The 17,249-nt window shown below is 49.7% G+C and overlaps 2 protein-coding genes across 2 annotated transcripts in view; both read right to left on the reverse strand.

Moving 5' to 3' along the window:
* The window catches only part of LOC142416285 (uncharacterized), a 149,134-nt gene that overhangs the window by 86,410 nt on the left and 45,475 nt on the right, over positions 1-17,249 (reverse strand). The window contains exons 3-17 of the mRNA XM_075515707.1: positions 15,590-15,770; positions 15,028-15,187; positions 13,388-13,481; positions 12,132-12,305; positions 10,970-11,130; positions 9,692-9,821; positions 8,103-8,219; positions 7,388-7,543; positions 6,753-6,869; positions 3,865-4,011; positions 3,541-3,660; positions 2,742-2,900; positions 1,416-1,544; positions 961-1,110; positions 129-266 (exon numbers count right to left, since the gene is read on the reverse strand). Of these exons, the coding sequence (XP_075371822.1) occupies positions 129-266; positions 961-1,110; positions 1,416-1,544; positions 2,742-2,900; positions 3,541-3,660; positions 3,865-4,011; positions 6,753-6,869; positions 7,388-7,543; positions 8,103-8,219; positions 9,692-9,821; positions 10,970-11,130; positions 12,132-12,305; positions 13,388-13,481; positions 15,028-15,187; positions 15,590-15,770 (2,133 nt within the window). The remainder of the gene's footprint in view (positions 1-128; positions 267-960; positions 1,111-1,415; positions 1,545-2,741; positions 2,901-3,540; positions 3,661-3,864; positions 4,012-6,752; positions 6,870-7,387; positions 7,544-8,102; positions 8,220-9,691; positions 9,822-10,969; positions 11,131-12,131; positions 12,306-13,387; positions 13,482-15,027; positions 15,188-15,589; positions 15,771-17,249) is intronic.
* Positions 11,424-17,249, reverse strand: part of EXOC4 (exocyst complex component 4) — a 558,486-nt gene continuing 552,660 nt past the window's right edge. Inside the window, exon 19 of the mRNA XM_075515833.1 lies at positions 11,424-11,438. The gene's annotated coding sequence lies outside the window, so the exon portion shown is untranslated. The remainder of the gene's footprint in view (positions 11,439-17,249) is intronic.

A 17,249-nucleotide genomic window follows, 5' to 3' on the forward strand; every position in this document is an offset into this window, starting at 1 on the left:
GACATTATAGTCCCCATCTACCCCAATCATCTGTGGGAAAAGGAATGAGCTGAGCTAAGCTCCTATTTTCTGGGATTCCTTGTGCTCTGTCCTCATACCACACCTCACTAAGAGAGCAGGATGCTTACCACTGAATGGCACCCAGGATATCTTATAATGAGTTACCCCGGGAAGCCTCCTCCAAGACAGCTTCAAACTATTTACGCCAGTGTCAGTAATCCTCAGATCTTGAACGGTCTGGATGGGGTTGGAGTCTGCAAGAGACGCTGCAAAAATTAACCAGCATGAGATGTCTGAAGTAACAGCCCAAGTTACACAGAGGTCATGGCTCTAAGCTACGGCACTGAAGAAAGATTTGGGTGTTTATGCAGTATCTACTTTCCAGATATTATACAGGGATGCCAGGCTGCATCTCCTAATGAATCCATGGAGAGGAGCACTGTGCAGCTGAGGGATCTCATCCACATCTCTTAGGGCCTGCACCAAACTCTGGTGACACGACAGAGGGACATGAGGAGGGGGCCAAGAGAGATCATCTAGATGCACCTTCAAACACTGTGGGGAGCTGTGGTTCAGATGAACTCATGTGTAAAAGACACTGAAAGGACCCAGAACCCCAAGTTTGAAGAGGCAGAGCCACAAATCAAGGAATGGCAGACCTCAAGAGTGCATGCTGGTGAGCTGATCCTGAGCAGTGCCTGCAGAGAGACTCCTACCTTCCTGACATGGCTGTGGATAAATAAGACTGGGGAGCGTATTGCCTCGTCAAGGGTTGCCTACCTATGCCAAGCCTGTTTAACATGCCAGAAGGACATGTCCACTTCTACCCATGGGAACAGCCGTGGATTACTGCTACCAGCTACGAGGGCTACTCATGTCACTCCACCATCAACATGCAATGCACCGAACCATGAATCCAGCCTTTGCTTCCCAACACAGAGTTGTTCCACCAGGACATACCTGTGCGGTGATTCAGAGTCACCTCCGGCCCCTCGGTCTTGCTGAAGACAGCCCGAACACTGACTTTATACAGGGTGTCAGGCAGCAAGTGGTCAATCCGGTAAGCCAACACTCTACTGCCCAGGTACTGAGTCTTGGCAACTTGTTTTTCTGTAAAAAAAAGGGATACTTCAGAGCCTGTAGCTCACCAGTGAGGCTGGTGGCATTCCCTCCAAAGGAAATAGCCATTCCTTGCTGTACTACTGTTTCAGAGCTTTGGGGGTTATCTTCATAAATAGAAGTGCACGAATACAAACAGGGAAGGAGCCATCACCAACAGACGCAGGCTGAGGACCATGTTTCTCAACAGTGAGATCTCCTTCCTACCCCAGGCAGTCGATCAGAAGTTTGGAAAAGTGGCTGCCATGGCATGGGCCTGTGCCAGGAACAAGTATGTGCACCCTTTCTCTCCTCACCTTTTCCTGCTCCCACAGGGCTCCAGGTGACTTTGAATTTGGTGGCAGCTGCGGTGGCACTCCACGCCAGAGACAGGCTTGTGCTGGTGTAGGACATCACCTTGAAATTGGAGACGTAGCCAAGAGGAGCTGCAAGGTGAAGACAGCATTAGACTACTGTCCAACAGGGCTCCTTGTTGTCAGTATAATGAGGCCAAAATTATGTAAAAGAGTTAAAAGTGGTATCTCTGCTTATCCTCAGTGTCTGATCTTCCTCACCTTGTGAGACACGGGTTTGCACTGCTTGAGGTCTGGGCCACATGTGTACATCCTACCTCCCTTAGCACCGAGGAGTGTATTCTGTGCTAGATCCAGGCGGGAGCATCTCTGCAAGCCTAGGACAGGCAGGACAGGGATCCAGGGAGTTGTGAAATCCAGATCCCAGTGCTCTCACACTGTCTGCAGGGTGAAACATCCACCCAGAGCTCCCGTGGGTGCTGAACACCAGTGTTTGCCTGTGCCCAGTCTTCACGAGGGTCAGCCCGTTATCTCCATACTGTATTCCAGGGTCACCTTCTGCCGCTTTTAAACCTCTTTGAGGATACAGCTTTGAGGATACATCTAGTACTGTACAAATCTCGCCTCTGCTTTCTGATCACCGCGCTCAGCCTTGCTGCCTTCCCCTCCCCAGGATGCAGCAACCTCGAAGTTTGCCATGGGAGGACAAGCTCTGGCTGTCAACTAGACCACCGTATTTCCCCATTTTACATGAAGAATTTGCATCTGCTGCCTCTTGTCCAGGCAGCCTGATCTTCCAGCACAGCCCTTTGGAGTGCCCCCTTCTTTGAGGCAGGGGACAGCCCTTGTCACCAGGCAGAAAGGACCACATTAGGATGTTCCTCTCTCTTTATCTCCCTATGGCTCCCTACAGCAGAATTTACCCAGGTCTCGTCTCTTTTCCAGCTGGACTCTTTGACAGTGTTGAAGACTTTGGTCATTGGTCTGGATTTTGGGATGCCTGGAAGCTCAGTGTGCACAGATTGGGCAGTTCATATCTGAACCTCTGCCCAAGCCCATGGCACATAAACAGATCTGCTGCAGAGCACATTGGCTCCAGTTTGCATCTGAAGACTCCCAGGAAGAAAACGCAGAGCCTCACGGTCTCAGCTACCAGGCACATCAGGTCAGCAGGGCAAAGGACCACCACCAGGGTGCCCCTGACATGAGGTGATGGGAGTGGGGTGCAGGAGGCACGGCATAAGGACTTTGTAGGGATACACAAGGTTGAACCAGCCACGCAAGGGTTGTGTGCTGTGGTAGCTACTTCAATGTCCTGCCTGTACTCACATGTCCTGGCTGAGGTTGTGATCCCTGGTCCCTCCACCAAGCCAAAGAGCACATAGAGGGAAATCACATACTCGGTGTCATGGGCCAGGTTGCGAAGCTGGTAGGCTGTGATTGACTTGTTGAGGGCCAGCTGGCGAGGACGGTCTTTGCCAAAGAACTCTTTGGGAGAGAGAAAATAAAATAGAAGAGGATAAAGACTGAAAAGTCTGGAGAGCAGCTCTATTGCATACTGGGAAAGACACCATGTTTTCTCCAGCAGTCCATCTCCGACCCAGCTGAACCTCTGTTGGAGGACACCCATATGTGCACTGGGGCAAGAGAGTTTTCCTATGGTTATTTATTTGGGAATTTGAATCACTAGAGGATCCAAACCAGCTGAGAGGAACAAAAGGAACCAAACCACCTCTCACATCCAGGGCCCACAGTAACGTGGTACAGTCCGCAGTGGCTCCAATGTGTGCTCTGCCCCTCCCCAGCATCTCCAGGGAGCTGCAAAGCCCCTGTGCTGGATGACCAGGCAAGGTGGTGTAGAACTCTTGCACCCACTGGGATATGAGTTGGGCTGGGGTCAGGCTGAACATAGTTGCTGCAGGGACCCTGCCTGCTGGCATTGCAGGTCAGGTCCAGGAATAAATTCTGGTTTCAGTTCATGCCCTGAAGTTGTGGGAGAGGCTGCTCAGACCAGTTAATGAGCTGGACCTGCCCTGACGCCCACCATGCCTGAAGCTCCCAGTGCCTTGTCTCCCATGCTACAGCAGGAGGTGGAGGTGATGCAGGCTGGAGGAGAGTGGGATCTTACCTGGTGTAGGACCCCAAGCCACGCGGTACCCGGTGGCCCCAGCAACCGAGTCCCAGGAGACCAGAGCGCTGTTGATGGATATCTCACTCACTTTCAGCATCTGGACAGTGCTCGATGCCACTGCAAGAGAGCAAAGTTGACCAATTGCATCAAGGTCCCAATAGCTTCTAAGTGGCCCCCAAAAGCTGTGATGAACCAGACTTTCTGCACCAGATGACAGACAGGCGGTGACTACAAATGACACCAGCTCTGCGCTGCCAGCACAGCCTGACCCCCATCTGTGTCTGCTTGGGCTAGCTCCCACCCCTGCTGCAGGGCACTCACCCGTCATTGCTTTTCCTCTCACCACCGGCCCCTCAACATCCCCAAAGATGGGATTGATGGTGATGGTGTACTCTGTGCCAGGCTGCAGCCCTTGGATCATGTAGTAGCTGTAGGTATTGCTGAGGTTCACGTCTTGGATGCTGCCCTCTGCAAAGGGAAATGATGTCTGGGCTCCCTTGGGTCAGAGCAAGGAGGACCACCCTCCTTGGGTCTCCTTGTCTGGGAGGGCGGCGGGCAATCCTGCAATCAACCACTTGAGAACTACACAGTTGCGTGAGATTGAATGGCATTTCATCCTCCTGGCTTGCACATGCGCTGCCAAGGTCCTCAAGCCACAGACAGTAGGGATAGGGCTTAGGGCAACAAGCACAAATCCTGGTTGAGGAGCTAATGTATATACAGGTAGAAATAACGCACAGCTGCTCGGGCAGACCTCAGCGATCATCAACAGATCAAGGCAGCTCAGGGCTTTGCAGGCCAAAGAAAATAAATCAGGTAGCAACACACAAATGGCCACGTATGGGTCTGCGAGCAGTCCCGTAAGAGGGTCCACACTCTGCCCAGCCCTGGGTGACTTGGTGCTGGAGTCATCTTGCCTTCCCCGCAGGACACTGGAGCCAACTAATACCACGACAGACATTTTTCTCATTTCTGTATCCTTGTTGAGGACTAGAAACCACTCAGCTAAACCTCTCGGCATCGCTCTAGAGGGAGGCACGGCAGGAGAAGAGTTAAAACCTAATCCCTGGGGATCGAACCCCGTTTTCAGAGGGGCAGAGAGGTGCAGGCAGCAGCAGGTTGGGGTTTGGAGGGGGGGAGGCTGCCATTTGCAGTTTGGTCACTGGAGGGTGCCATGTCCCCATCTTCTGCTCCACCAGCACCCTGATCCCCATCCCCCTTCTCCCACCCCACGCCATGGACCTTCTCTCCACATCAGCCGCTCGTTTATGTTTATTTATTCTCTGTCTTAGAAGCCAGAGAAGAAAAATCAAACCCCTCGGTGCCTGGGACAGCTGCACGGGGATGGGCAAAAGATGTCTCGATCCGAGCACTACTGCACCCATAACGCGTGGCCCTGGCATGGGATGGAGGGTGGGAGAAGGACCCCACAGGGCCCAGCGGTGAGGGTGGGCTGCCCCTTGGGATTTTTGCCACCCTTGGATTGGGGGTGAACCAGTATAGGGTGAAAGAGCTGCTCAGAAAGAGCAAACCTGGAGCAGAGGTGATGTGCCCTTGCTGCTTCATCGGAGGATGTCCCTCACTGTCACCTCAAGAAGGAGTGTCCCCACTCCAAAGATATGGCAGGCTGAGGACGTGCATGCTCCCTTTCTAGCTGGGGTATAGAGCAAGGACTGGGTAAACAGCTGAGCTTTGGGGTGTGCCATGATTTTTTCCAGAGAACCATTCATTACAAAGCAATAAAAACAGTTTTATGTCTTCCCTGTAAAGAATTTTCCCTTCTGATGACCTTCAGAGCTGTTCTCCAACTAACCCCCCTCCCCTGGTGGGAGATGTCTCCTTATTTCATAACAGGGGAACTGAGCCAGAGGAGAGTGTGCTATTTATTCAAAGCCTGTGATGGAGCCCAGGTGTCCTGACATCCCATCTCATCTTTGAACCACAGAAACATCCATCTCCCAGGGCCAAAATATGCCTTCAAACCTGAATTTCTAGCTTCTGCTCCCCCACACCAGCAATGAAAATATGTTTGGGTTCAGGGCAGGGGAGAGGCTCCAGCTGCAAATGCAGATCTGTCTTCAAACACCAAAGTTTGTCTGAGAATGAGGATGCCTTATGGGATGCTGGGGGACGAAGCCAGGTCTTAGCGCTGCAGAGAGAAAAGCAACAAGCACAGGCGCTTCCAGTCTGTAATGTGGTACCTGTCACCCCAAAAAGGGGGAAACCTCAGATGCTCAGGGGCTGGGGGATGTACAGCTCTGCATGGAGTACTTTACCAGCTTCTCTCCAGCTATTAATCCTTTCCAGAGCTACTCAGGTCCAGTAAATCCGGCACCAATGCCGTGTTAACAAGGCTGGATACCTGTTAGCCTGCTTTATGCACAGCCAGAGCAGGTATTTTTGCATCCATGGCAGAGTTTACCACCAACACCCACAGTGTGGCTCTCTGTTGCAAGCTGCTGATTTATCCCCATGTGCAGAAAACTCCACTCCACAGACCCAAAAAACCTGTTTTCCTCCAGCTTCCTCGATAAGGAATTGATTCCTGCAATACTTCTTCGCAGTATTGCACCTCGAATACTGCGTTCAGTTTTGGGCCCCCCACTCCAAGAGAGACATTGGGGGGCTGGAGCGTGTCCAGAGAAGGGCAACGGAGCTGGGGAAGGGTCTGGAGCACAAGGCTGATGGGGAGCGGCTGAGGGACCTGGGGTTGTTCAGCCTGGAGAAAAGGAGGCTGAGGGGAGAGCTCATCGCTCTCTACAACTACCTGAAAGGAGGGTGTAGAGAGGTGGGGTTGGTCTCTTCTCCCAGGTAACAAGTGATAGGACAAGAGGAAATGGCCTCAAGTTGCGCCAGGGGAGGTTTAGACTGGATATTAGGAAATTTTACTTCACTGAAAGGGTTGTCCAGCATTGGAACAGGCTGCCCAGGGAAGTGGTGGAGTCACCATCCCTGGAAGCATTTAAAAGACGTTTGGATGAGGTGCTTAGGGACATGGTGTAGTGGTGGTCTTGGTAGTGTTAGGTTTACGGTCGGACTCAATGATCTTAAAGGTCTTTTCCAACCTATACGATTCTGTGATTCTGTGATTCCTGTTGCATGTCTGGACACAGAAGGTGTCAGTGCACCCAATACCTTGGGGACCTCACAGCTCCTGTCTCTCCATGTCCCTGCTCACTGATGCATGCACCCCATTCCTGAGTCTCTACCTGCTGATGTCCAGGTGAGTCTGTACCCTGTTGCTCCCCGGACGGGGCTCCACCTTGCCTGGAGTGTGTTGGTGGTCTCGTTCTGCAGCAAGATGCTTTTCACAGGCAGGAGCTTCACTGGAAGGAGGACAGGGAACAAACCTTTGAGAGCACCTACTTGCCAGTGGAGGACTTTGCTGGCTGCCCTCCCTGCATTGCTGTTCCTCCAGCCTGCCTGCCAGCAGGAGAGGGATTTACAAGGGCTCCTGCCCTCCCTGACAGGCTGAAGGCACCTCATAAAAGCAATGGTGAAAACAACCATATTTTGACCATTGCTTTCCAGGACCAATGCCTGTAATGCACTACCTCGCTTGCTTTATGCAGTGTGGGTGCAAAACAGGAGGGCAAACGAGGCTCTGGCAGGTTTCCCACCCTTCCTCCCAAGCAGCGTGATGGGGTTCAAGGGTGCCCATGTCCATGCATGTGATGGGGGAAGAGCAGGGCTCAAGGCTGGACTTAGGAAGGACCTGTTGAACGCTGCCCCTTTGATGCACGCGTAGCTGCAGCACCCACCAGCTGTGAGGTGCTTAACAGCAAATGGTGTGAACACAGCGCTCAGGGCAAGAAGGGACCAGGCACAGAGTCAAACCTCTTACATGTTCTCCCCACAGCAGCCACAGGCTGGCTTGGCCCCTGGGGGTACACTGCGTAGATGCTGATGCTGTACTCTCTATCCTCCTGCAAGTTATCCAGCACATGGGAAGAGACATCACTCCGCAGAACCTGCTCGTACATCATTCCTGGTCTATTGGCTGCAAAATCAAGAAGAGTGATGGTGAAGCCTTCCCACTGCCTGAGGTCTACATTCCCTGGTGAAGTCTTCACAACACAGTGAAGAGCATGCACAGGAGCTGGTTCAAGTGCATGGTTGAAGTCTCCCAACCCATGTGATGTTGCTGAGGGTTACATCTGTAGCTAAGGCTTGACATATCCATGCTGTCCCCAGCCCTCCAGATCACACAGAGTGTGAGCCATACTTAAGGCTTGAATTCACCCCACATCCACACCAAAGCAGGCACTTGAGTATGAAAAACATCCAGGGCAGGTCTGGATGTGACAGGGCAAATGGGTACAAGGCATCCACAGCATCATTCCCATCTTGTCCTTCAAAAGCAAATCCTTCACATGAATCTCCTCCTCCATCCTGGAGGAACCACACTGTCTGGAAGAGGCTAACCTGGCCTCCTTCCAGAGTAATGCCAGGAGCTCTGTGGTTCATTGTTCCCTGGCCAAAATGGCACCTTTCTTGTCCTTGGGTCACTGCTCCTTTTAAAGCAAACTCCAAGAAAAATGAATAAAATCTGAACTTACCTCTGGGGATGTAGATCTTGTAGCCTTCCAGCTTGCCCAGTGGAGGTGTCCAAGCCACCTTCAAGCTAAAAAGTCCTTCTTCTATCACACGGAAATTAGTGACTGGAGGCACAGGTGCTTTGGGGTACAAAAATATTGCAGAAATTGATGTGACAGTGCTGTAATAAAGTACCATGGCGGAGACCCTTGGAAAATCTTTTGCTTTCAACAACAAAGAGACACAAAGGTGAGCAGCATCAATTCTCCCTATTCTCTCAGCTGAATACTCAAAAGCAATCATCCCCCCTCTACCAAACCCCTGTCTGCTTGAAAAGTGAGCAGAAAACCCTCAAGGCAGAGTGCTTGCGGGCTTCCTCTTTGAATGGTGTTGGGAACTGTGAAATATCTACCCACAAGGCATTTCCTCCTGAGCCGAGAAAACTCTGCAGTGGTTTCATGCAGACTGAGCAAGGACAGATGAATCAAACGCTACTTGCGCGTATGGATGCAACTCTTACAAAGAGGAGCCCATTTTGATCCAGCCAGCCATGGCAGACAGATTTATAGCTTCTGCCTCTGGCTTCATGTTTGGGGATAATAAGAGAAGAGATCAAATGACTTTATTTCCACCCATAAAGACATTCCATCTTATTCCTGGCAAGTACATATGAGTCAACCTCATTGAGGCGCTTTATTTATTCATCCTGTCAGAGATCTTCCCTCAAGAAGACAAACAATTTAAGACATTGTGGGAGGTGGGGAAAGAAGCAAAAGACAAGGAAGAAACTAATAATTATTTTCAAAACCACTCAGGCAAAGCAGACTTGGTGCTTCATCCAAAACAGGGAGGGAAGTGGAATTAGTGCACCCCTTAAACTCTTAAAACCCCTTAAAGTAGCGCAGAGACTTCTGGGACAAAACCTTCTCCATCCATCACATCTCACCCAGTATCTTGCACTTCAGGGTTTGGCCAAGAGTGAATCTGCTCCTTTGTTTCCAAGATCCTTGTCATTACAGCCAGCCATATGACAGCAAAGGAATTTGGCATGGCAGATTGCAATCCAGAGGAAGTCTAGATCATGTCATGGGACCAGAGATCACTACTTGGGGCATTTCCTAAAGGCCATGATCATACCACCTTGGTGTTCATCTTGAGTGAAACGAAGCCCTAAGCAAATGCATAATGCCAATCCAAACCTTTTCGACCATCCACTTCTAAAACAAGGTATTTAGAATACACTTCTCTGCATAAAACTCATGTCTGTGTTTCTCAACCCATGGTCTCCAAAAGCTTTCTCATCCCAGGTACATGGGTGTTACATTAACTGAACCCCAGCCTGGATTCGTTAAATCCTGCCGGTTGTTAAATGAGATGGCGTGAGCTATCCAGCAGGCTGTACCCTCTGCTTTGCAGTGGGTTAACCACATGGGTTACTCTGTACCCACTCACAACCCTGCACCCCACACCGTGGACATTCGCACAGATGTTCCTCCTACCCATTCCTACCCATCCATCACTCACTCCTCGCACGTATGGTTTTGGGGTGCATTTTTTCCTGTGCCCACACAGACAAGGAACACATGGGGATGACTGCAGAAGAGACACTCACTTGTTTTCCCCTTGACAGCTGCTGGCTCCCCAAGGGCATCTGCATAGACAGCCCTCACTGTGAAGACATACTTGGTGTTGGGTTTCAGATCAGTCACCAGCAAAGTACTTTTGTCACCATCCACCACAATCTGTCACACAGGGGGACAAAGGATATCATTACACCTCCATGACAGCACAAGACCCCCATGTTTGTAGCAGGTTCGGAGCACGAGGCTTCACATCTGATGCAAGGTGACTTCCATGAACAGAAGCCTCTTAAGATGCACTCAGAACACTGTGATCCTCAAATGACATCTGGGTTCACACTGGTCATAGCACTAACACAGGACAGTGCCAAGGGTGACTTTCATGAGTAAGCCCAGAAAAAACTCCATGAAAACAAGAGTGTGCATAAGGGTGGTGAGGGTGGTCCCCAATCCCCTTAAAAAAATGGAGGAAAAGCAACCATCTTCAGGAAAGAAAGTTTCTTTTAAGCCCATAGAGGGAGATTTCAACGCAACCTAAGGGCAAGAGAGGTGGAGACAACTTCTGTGTTTTCACTATGTTCTTATGAGATTCTGAAGCAGCCAAGGATGATCATTCTTATTAAATAAAATCTTAATAATTAATACAATTAATAATCTTAACCTTAATAATTTATGCTTTCATAGCTTTGTTCTATTATTAGAAATCAAAGCTTTTAGGCATACATCTTCTATCTTTCAATCTTGCTCTCAAACTTTGTGCAGTGACCAAGCTGAACCTTAGCAAGCTGGCACACGTGGCAGCATCCCTCACACAAGGACACAGCCAATCCAAAACCTAAATACGCGGACATCTTACCAGGATGAACAATCTCGGCAGCGAGAGGAACAAGGGATGCTGCTAGGGAAGCTGGATGGGCTTATTTGAGAGGTGGTATCACAGAGGTAAGGAGAGAAAGAGTGCTTCCCATTGACCTGTTCTTATCATCCCAACAGAGTTTGTGCTAGTTCATGCCACACCCTTCTCCCACCCTACCTTCCCGCCCCCGTCACCCCCAGAAACTCCATCTCACCACAACAGCAATGCCAAAATCAGCATGAGCGACCAAAACACCTGCAAATCCGATGGTCTATCTACAGACCTTCACTTCAAGCTTCAGGAGTTTATGTCAATGCACTGGGCTGTGACTGGGATGGCTGATGGCCATTGCCATCTCCTAACCAGGCTGTGCCATCGGCAGCCTCAGCAGAGGACTAACCCCTAACACCGAGACCTGCAGCTGGTGCTCTGCAAAATGGGAATGCAACTCTACCTGCCGCTGGTCCTCTGAAACCGGCTGCCCTGAAGACAGCAAGGGATGCAGATGGACCCGGTACCCCGTCACCCTCCCTGTAGCTGGCATCCACGTGAGTCGCAGCGAGCTGTGGCTGTGCTCACTGACATACAAATCCTGGGGGCCGATGATCTTCTCAGCTGCAAAAAGAGAAAGGAAAGGCCTTTGATTTGGATTGTGATGGCACCAGTGCTGGACATATGCAGGCTGTTCATTGATGGAGTCAACATATTAAATGCAGAGAAAGCCTTGGGTATAGATAGCACCGACTTAGACTGAGAGTGCAGGAGCAGCTGGGATCTGTTTCCAGGCCAGAGCCAGACAAGCAGGTTTTCTTTTGGCAAATTGCTTGACAGCACAAGAAAGGAAAACAAAACTGGTTCTGGCTACATTTCCCCTGTGAACACCTGCTAAATGCATAGGGCATCAGCTCCCTCCTGCCCTTCTGCTTACTACCACCAGAGAATATTCAGCCGAAAAGCTTGAACTCTCCATGAAACATCATGGGAAGCTCTGAAGTGCTACAGAACCACAGAGAAAGCAAAAAAAAAACCCCTCTAGTGACTTGGATGAAGTTCCCCCAAGCTCTGCCCCAAGCTTTTAACTCATCTTTTCATGAGTTTGTGTGCCAAGAGGGGGGCAGGAATTCATTGCTACCACCTCTGGATTTGCTGCAACATCAGTATCTGTTTGGGGAGAGATCTAGATGTCTTTGGAAATCTCTTTGGCTGCTCTTAGCATCTTCTGCAAGGAATGAAGTTCTTCCAGAGACCCTGAGCTGTGCTGCCAGAGTTCACCATGAGAGGGTCTATCATGAAAACCCTCAAGGGACAGCAATGCTGCCACAGCCCATTGCTGCTCCTTTTGTTTGAACCGGCAGCAAGACTTTCAGGATCTGGTATCACCAGACAAACCATGGAGATGCAGACACAAGCAAAATACACAGGACCACTGCCCCCAGGCAACAGATGCTCTATGAGCTGGCTGCTCCTCTAGGGTCATCCAACCCCTAAAGCTCCCTTGTGATGAACAGAGGGGATGTGGGAGGTCCATCTCTGTGGTGTGGCTGGCACATCCAGGGACTGGGAAGGGGCTGGTTCGAGCAGTTGAAAAGCAGGGTAAAGAGAGAGCCCTGACGCACCTTGCACAGTCTGTTTTACGGGTCGTGGTGGCTCCGAGGCAGTGAAACAGAGCCTTCGAGAGAGTTTGGGGGCCACACTGTGGAGCAGGTGGAAATCTTCAATGTAAAGCACATGCTCTGCAGTGGGCTCAGAAGCGATTTTGTTCAGTTCATTCTTGTCAGCATCCTTAATTCCTAGAAGAAGAAAAGAGGAAAGGAGGACAACAAACACCATCCCTGGGGCACGCCAGGCATTGGCAAGGGCTGTCAAGAGTAAGCGTGAGCAATGTGCTGGCCTTTGAGTTTTACACCAACTTTGCAATCATGCTGCCCGCGGTGAAGGATAAAAAAAGGAATGGAGACTCAAGCTGGATGGGCAGTGGTGAAGCAGATGAAGCCATCAAAGAAAAGAGGTCAAGGTTTTCTCCAGAGGCATGTTAGAGATTGACTCAGGGGATTCAACTGCTAATGGGTCAAGAGGTGGAAAGCTCTCTTGGGGTGGAGAGTGAAAAGGAGCAGGGCAGGATCTGGCCTCATCCTTCCCATTGGATACAGAGACATTTCTGCCCTTCTGATGGATGAGCAGACAACGGGACTTTGGAAAGCTGTGTGAAAATTGCAGGGTTTTCCTGTGGTTGAATTAAAAAAAGGGGGGGAAAAACCCCCAACAAACCAACCCTCCACTAACTTTCACTTCACATTGGTCCAAATCAACCTGGTTGCTCTCTATAATGAAACACCACCACTATCCCCTTCTTCTCCCTGAAATGTTTGGTGAAGGGAAGGATTTAACTTGTAATAAACAGCTGTATTTAGCTCTTGGGGGTGGGGTGGGGCTGAAACTTTTCCTTGCCCATCGAATTATTCTGATGGACATTTTTAACGTAGCTGAAGTTAGTCTCTGAACCCCATTAAGAGAAAGCTTCAAAAGTAAAAACATTTCATTTTTGAAAATGCCACATCAAAACATTTTGACTTTTATGGAACTATTTATTGAACTGCTCCTGAATTCACAAGTAGTTTTGACAGATGCAAAACCGCAGATTTCCACTGACTAAATCAGCTATTGACAACAACAGAAAATACCCAAGCACAGCACAGATGTGATTTTCCTCTACTTGCGGTAGTTGCTAGTGTTTGAGCCTGGGGATGGGTGCAGTTTTTAGAGGAGGGGGGTGTCGTGCAACAGGAATCTTCCCCAGAGCGTAGACTGCGTGTTGGTGCACACACCGTATTTGGTGGCAACGCTCCATGTAACTTAGCATGCCCATACGTACCTACAGCAAACACCGTCACCCCCCCGTCCTGCAGGACTCGGGCTTCATCTTCAACTGAGTCGCTGGATTTCCCATCTGTGATCAAAACTACTACCTACAAGAATTGGCGTAAGAGCCAGAGAATGAAAGAGCACAGCATGAGGAGGTCACAGAGACAGCTGCAGGATTTTCACACTGACAAGCCAGGCCTTGGATGAAGTCCCTCTCTCTAAAGGGATGGACACTTGAAAATAATTCCTTTGATAACCCACACCTCTGGGCTAACTCGCATGAAATCAGCTTTCATGAGCATGAGCTGGGAAGGAGCAAATGCTGCTGCTCATGACAGCATCTTTTCTGCATGTCTCCTCCTGCTCGGTTGTGTCTCGCCTCTGCTTGGGGCAGTAACTCTGGCTCCAGAAGGAGATTAGTGCCAGCACAGAGAGAGGATTCACCTCTACAAGTCTGTAAGAGCAGCTCTTAAAGGAGGACTCAGCTGCACCCTGGACAACACACTTGGCCAACGGCACCTGGATGGTGCTATCAGGTGGTAAGAAACTCTCTCAACCACAGCCTAGGTTTAAATGACAACTGACTCAGCAACCCCAAACCTTTCAAGCTTTTTGGGCAGTCCCGTGTCAGATCACGTAGCAGGAGATATGGCTGGCGCATGGGATGCTGTAATGAAGACACATCCTGCTGCAACACGTTTAAGCAGGTGGTTGAGGTGGGTAACACATCCCACCTGTAGCATCATGTTCTCCCTCCCGCTCTGTGACTCAAAATAAGTCTCATTGACCACACTGATCATACTGCACTGATCGCACGGATCGCACAGACCGCATTTGGCATGCAGGATCTCAGAGCAAAGGAGAAGGTGCAGCACCAAGCTGGAAATGTGGGAGGCCCATGGGAAGCAAAAGCTGGCTGTGATAGTTTCAGACTCAATTCATGGGGTGTATCCACTCCCCATGCAGCTGTCCCCTTCTTGATCTCAAGACTGTCTACCATCGGAGCAGAGCAGAGAGAACTGTTTCATGCAGCCTGCACAGCAAACCAGAATGCAGCACCTTCTCTTTAGCATCCTCAGAGCCCCTTAGAAATTATGAACAAAATAATTTTTTAAAAAATGATCTGAAGAAACCAATGACCCAGAACTGATGTCTGAAAGGTAAAGACACTGCAACATGTCTGCTTTTCGAGTAAGATGCTAACTGTGCTGCCACTCTCTGTAACCGGAGTGGATGTGTGCAGACTGTTAGCAACAGCTACCTGCACCAACACCACAACTTGTCTCCTTGTCTTAATCCTGTCTTGAGCCTGCTCGGTTAGCTTATGCAGTAAGTGCCCCAAATTTGGGTACTCATCTGGAGGCATTTAAGACTAGAGCACTGGGTCCCTCTGCAATCCCTAGGGAAATATGAACATTTTTAAAAAGTGAGTCAGTCCTTTGAAAATCTAGAGGTGCCTGTCTCCTTCTATCACCAATAAAGTGACCCGAAGCTGAATAAGCTCCTAAACGAGGTACCTCAATTGCAAGCCAAAAATAAGATGGGATGAATAAAAACTAACCGGCTCATTCATGCCTTCAGGTAAACAAGTTAGAGGTCTGACCCCTACCAAGGATGACACCAGGGAAGTCATCACAGAAGGTCATTTACCTTTGCCACATCCTCTCGCAGCATGTCCACGCGAGACATGGTGTGAGCCGCAAACGCCAGAGCTGACCCTGTTTTTAAGCTGCCACCTTTGAGGGAGAGATCCTGGATTGCCACCAGCATTTCTTCAATGGTCACATAATCCGTGAGCTCAATACTCATCCTGGGAATGAGAAATGAGGGAATACGGGTGAATAAGGAGCAAGAAAATACTGTTTTTACAGCAAGAATGCATTGCTAATAGTAAGGAGTCCTCTTCATAGTCGTGAAGGGAGTCCAGGGTATGAGCCCCAGAACCCCGTTACCATAAAACGCTAGCTAAAATCAGATGGCAGGGAATTTCTTGTGGTTGCATTAAACGCCAGCCTCCCTGCCCTGTAAGAGTTCCCCATGGCTGAGCACCTCTAGACTCTGGTAACACTGCTGGGGGTTGAACTCTTGCTCTGCTCTTGTGATGGTTCAGCAGAGCAGCAAGAGCTCTTTAACCTTGGGGACATGGTTGCCCATCACGAGCTATAGGGTTATAGAAACCTGGGTGCTGGTGGTAGAGGATGGACTGACCCACCTTGGTTTCTCCCCATAGAGTGCCACTGCCAGCCGGATGCCTCCTTTGCCCATCACCACATTCTCAAAGGAACGCGCCATGCTGCTGATGAAGTCCTTGACCAGCCGGGAGCTCTCCTTCCCTGCGTCCTGTGACTGCCCCACGAGGAACAAAATGTCGGCCACCTCCGCTGTCCTGCATGCTGAGGGAGAAGAAGGGCAGGAAGGCTCATCCCACACCATGCAATGAGCCAGCCAGGAGATAAACCCCTCTGAGTCATGTGAACCCCCAAGATATTGCAGCTATGGAAGAGAGGCCATGCTTAGGCCCAATGAAGCGGGTAATCATGGGCTTCCCAGAGCAACAGGCTGCTTTGTTCTCTTTAATTTCCTCCTAATTCTCCATTTTTCTGTTCTCACCCAGGGAAGTTTCTCATTTGAAGCACAAACACTGAGACCTATATCCATCAAGGCATGCAGGTCTGTAGGACATGCTAGAAGCAAGGGGATGCCTGGGGGTTTCACATGCCCAGAGGCAGACATCAACACCTGAGCCACGCACAACTGAATTTTGGGAATTTTGGCAGCTGTAAAACCCCACCAACCATCCTGGGCTTCTTGCATCAGGCTGTCCAGAGCCAATGTGAGACACCCATGCAGACATGAGGCCACCTGGCCATCCATGCTTTGCCAGCCCTAAAACAACCAAGTCTTCCAGTCTTGCATGGAGTGAGGTTGGGACGCTCTGTGCATTCAGCTCTGCAATGCTCCCTTCTTGCCAAGCTGCCAGCAGCACTGAGCATGAAAAGTATCTTGTGCAAAGAATGAACAATTTGAGTGTTTTTTCTGTACAAGCCAGAGCTATCTAATGACAGCTGGCAGGGAAGGGACAGGTGTACAGGGAAATTTGTTTAACGAACATCAAGGCATATTTCCCTTTACAGTGTTCAGTCTCAATTGAATTTAATTTTCTTTAGGCATCCAATAAATATATTCCATGAACAGAAATCTGATGACTTTTAGGGACACTTAAATTAATGAAGGTTCTACAAGGGAAGTTCAAACTTTATATTTTCTTTGGTGTTTCTCTGCCTTGCAGATAGGTGCTGAATTATTACTGTAGGTCTGCTAAAAAGTAGACCGCACTGACTGCTGGAGGAGGGCTTTTTGTATTGCAGACTTGCTCACCAGGACTGGGTTCAACCTCTTCGCTTTTTTTTTTTTCATTTTGTGTCACTACTGCTTTGGATGTCACCCAGTCACTGCCTTGACTTTCAGCTGCAGGTTTGGAAATCAACTCGCACCCAACCATACTGCAGCAATTGTTCCAGTTTGCTGGGGAGATGTGCTAGGTGGGTTTCTCATGCTTCTGCTGCAATGGAAACCCTGTTTTAGCTTGACCTCTTCAATTTACCTGACTTTTACCCCATTTCTATAAGCAGGCTCCCCAAAGGGCTTGGAAAGATGGAGGTTTTGTGCTCTCTTTCCTTGCTGTGTCCCTGATCAATCCCCTTTGGCCGCACAGCAGGACAGAGGATCATTTGCTGGCTGTGGATGGATGGCAGTCCAAGGGTCTTTGTTACCCAAGGCTTTTGGTTTCTTCATCTTTCTTTGTGCCTCCTGACACTGAGCTCTTCATGACTTAACAGTTCTGTTTACTGCAGAAAAGTAATGACTGGCTC

Source organism: Mycteria americana, chromosome 1 (genome assembly GCF_035582795.1).
Source record: "Mycteria americana isolate JAX WOST 10 ecotype Jacksonville Zoo and Gardens chromosome 1, USCA_MyAme_1.0, whole genome shotgun sequence".
Lineage (NCBI taxonomy): Eukaryota > Metazoa > Chordata > Aves > Ciconiiformes > Ciconiidae > Mycteria > Mycteria americana.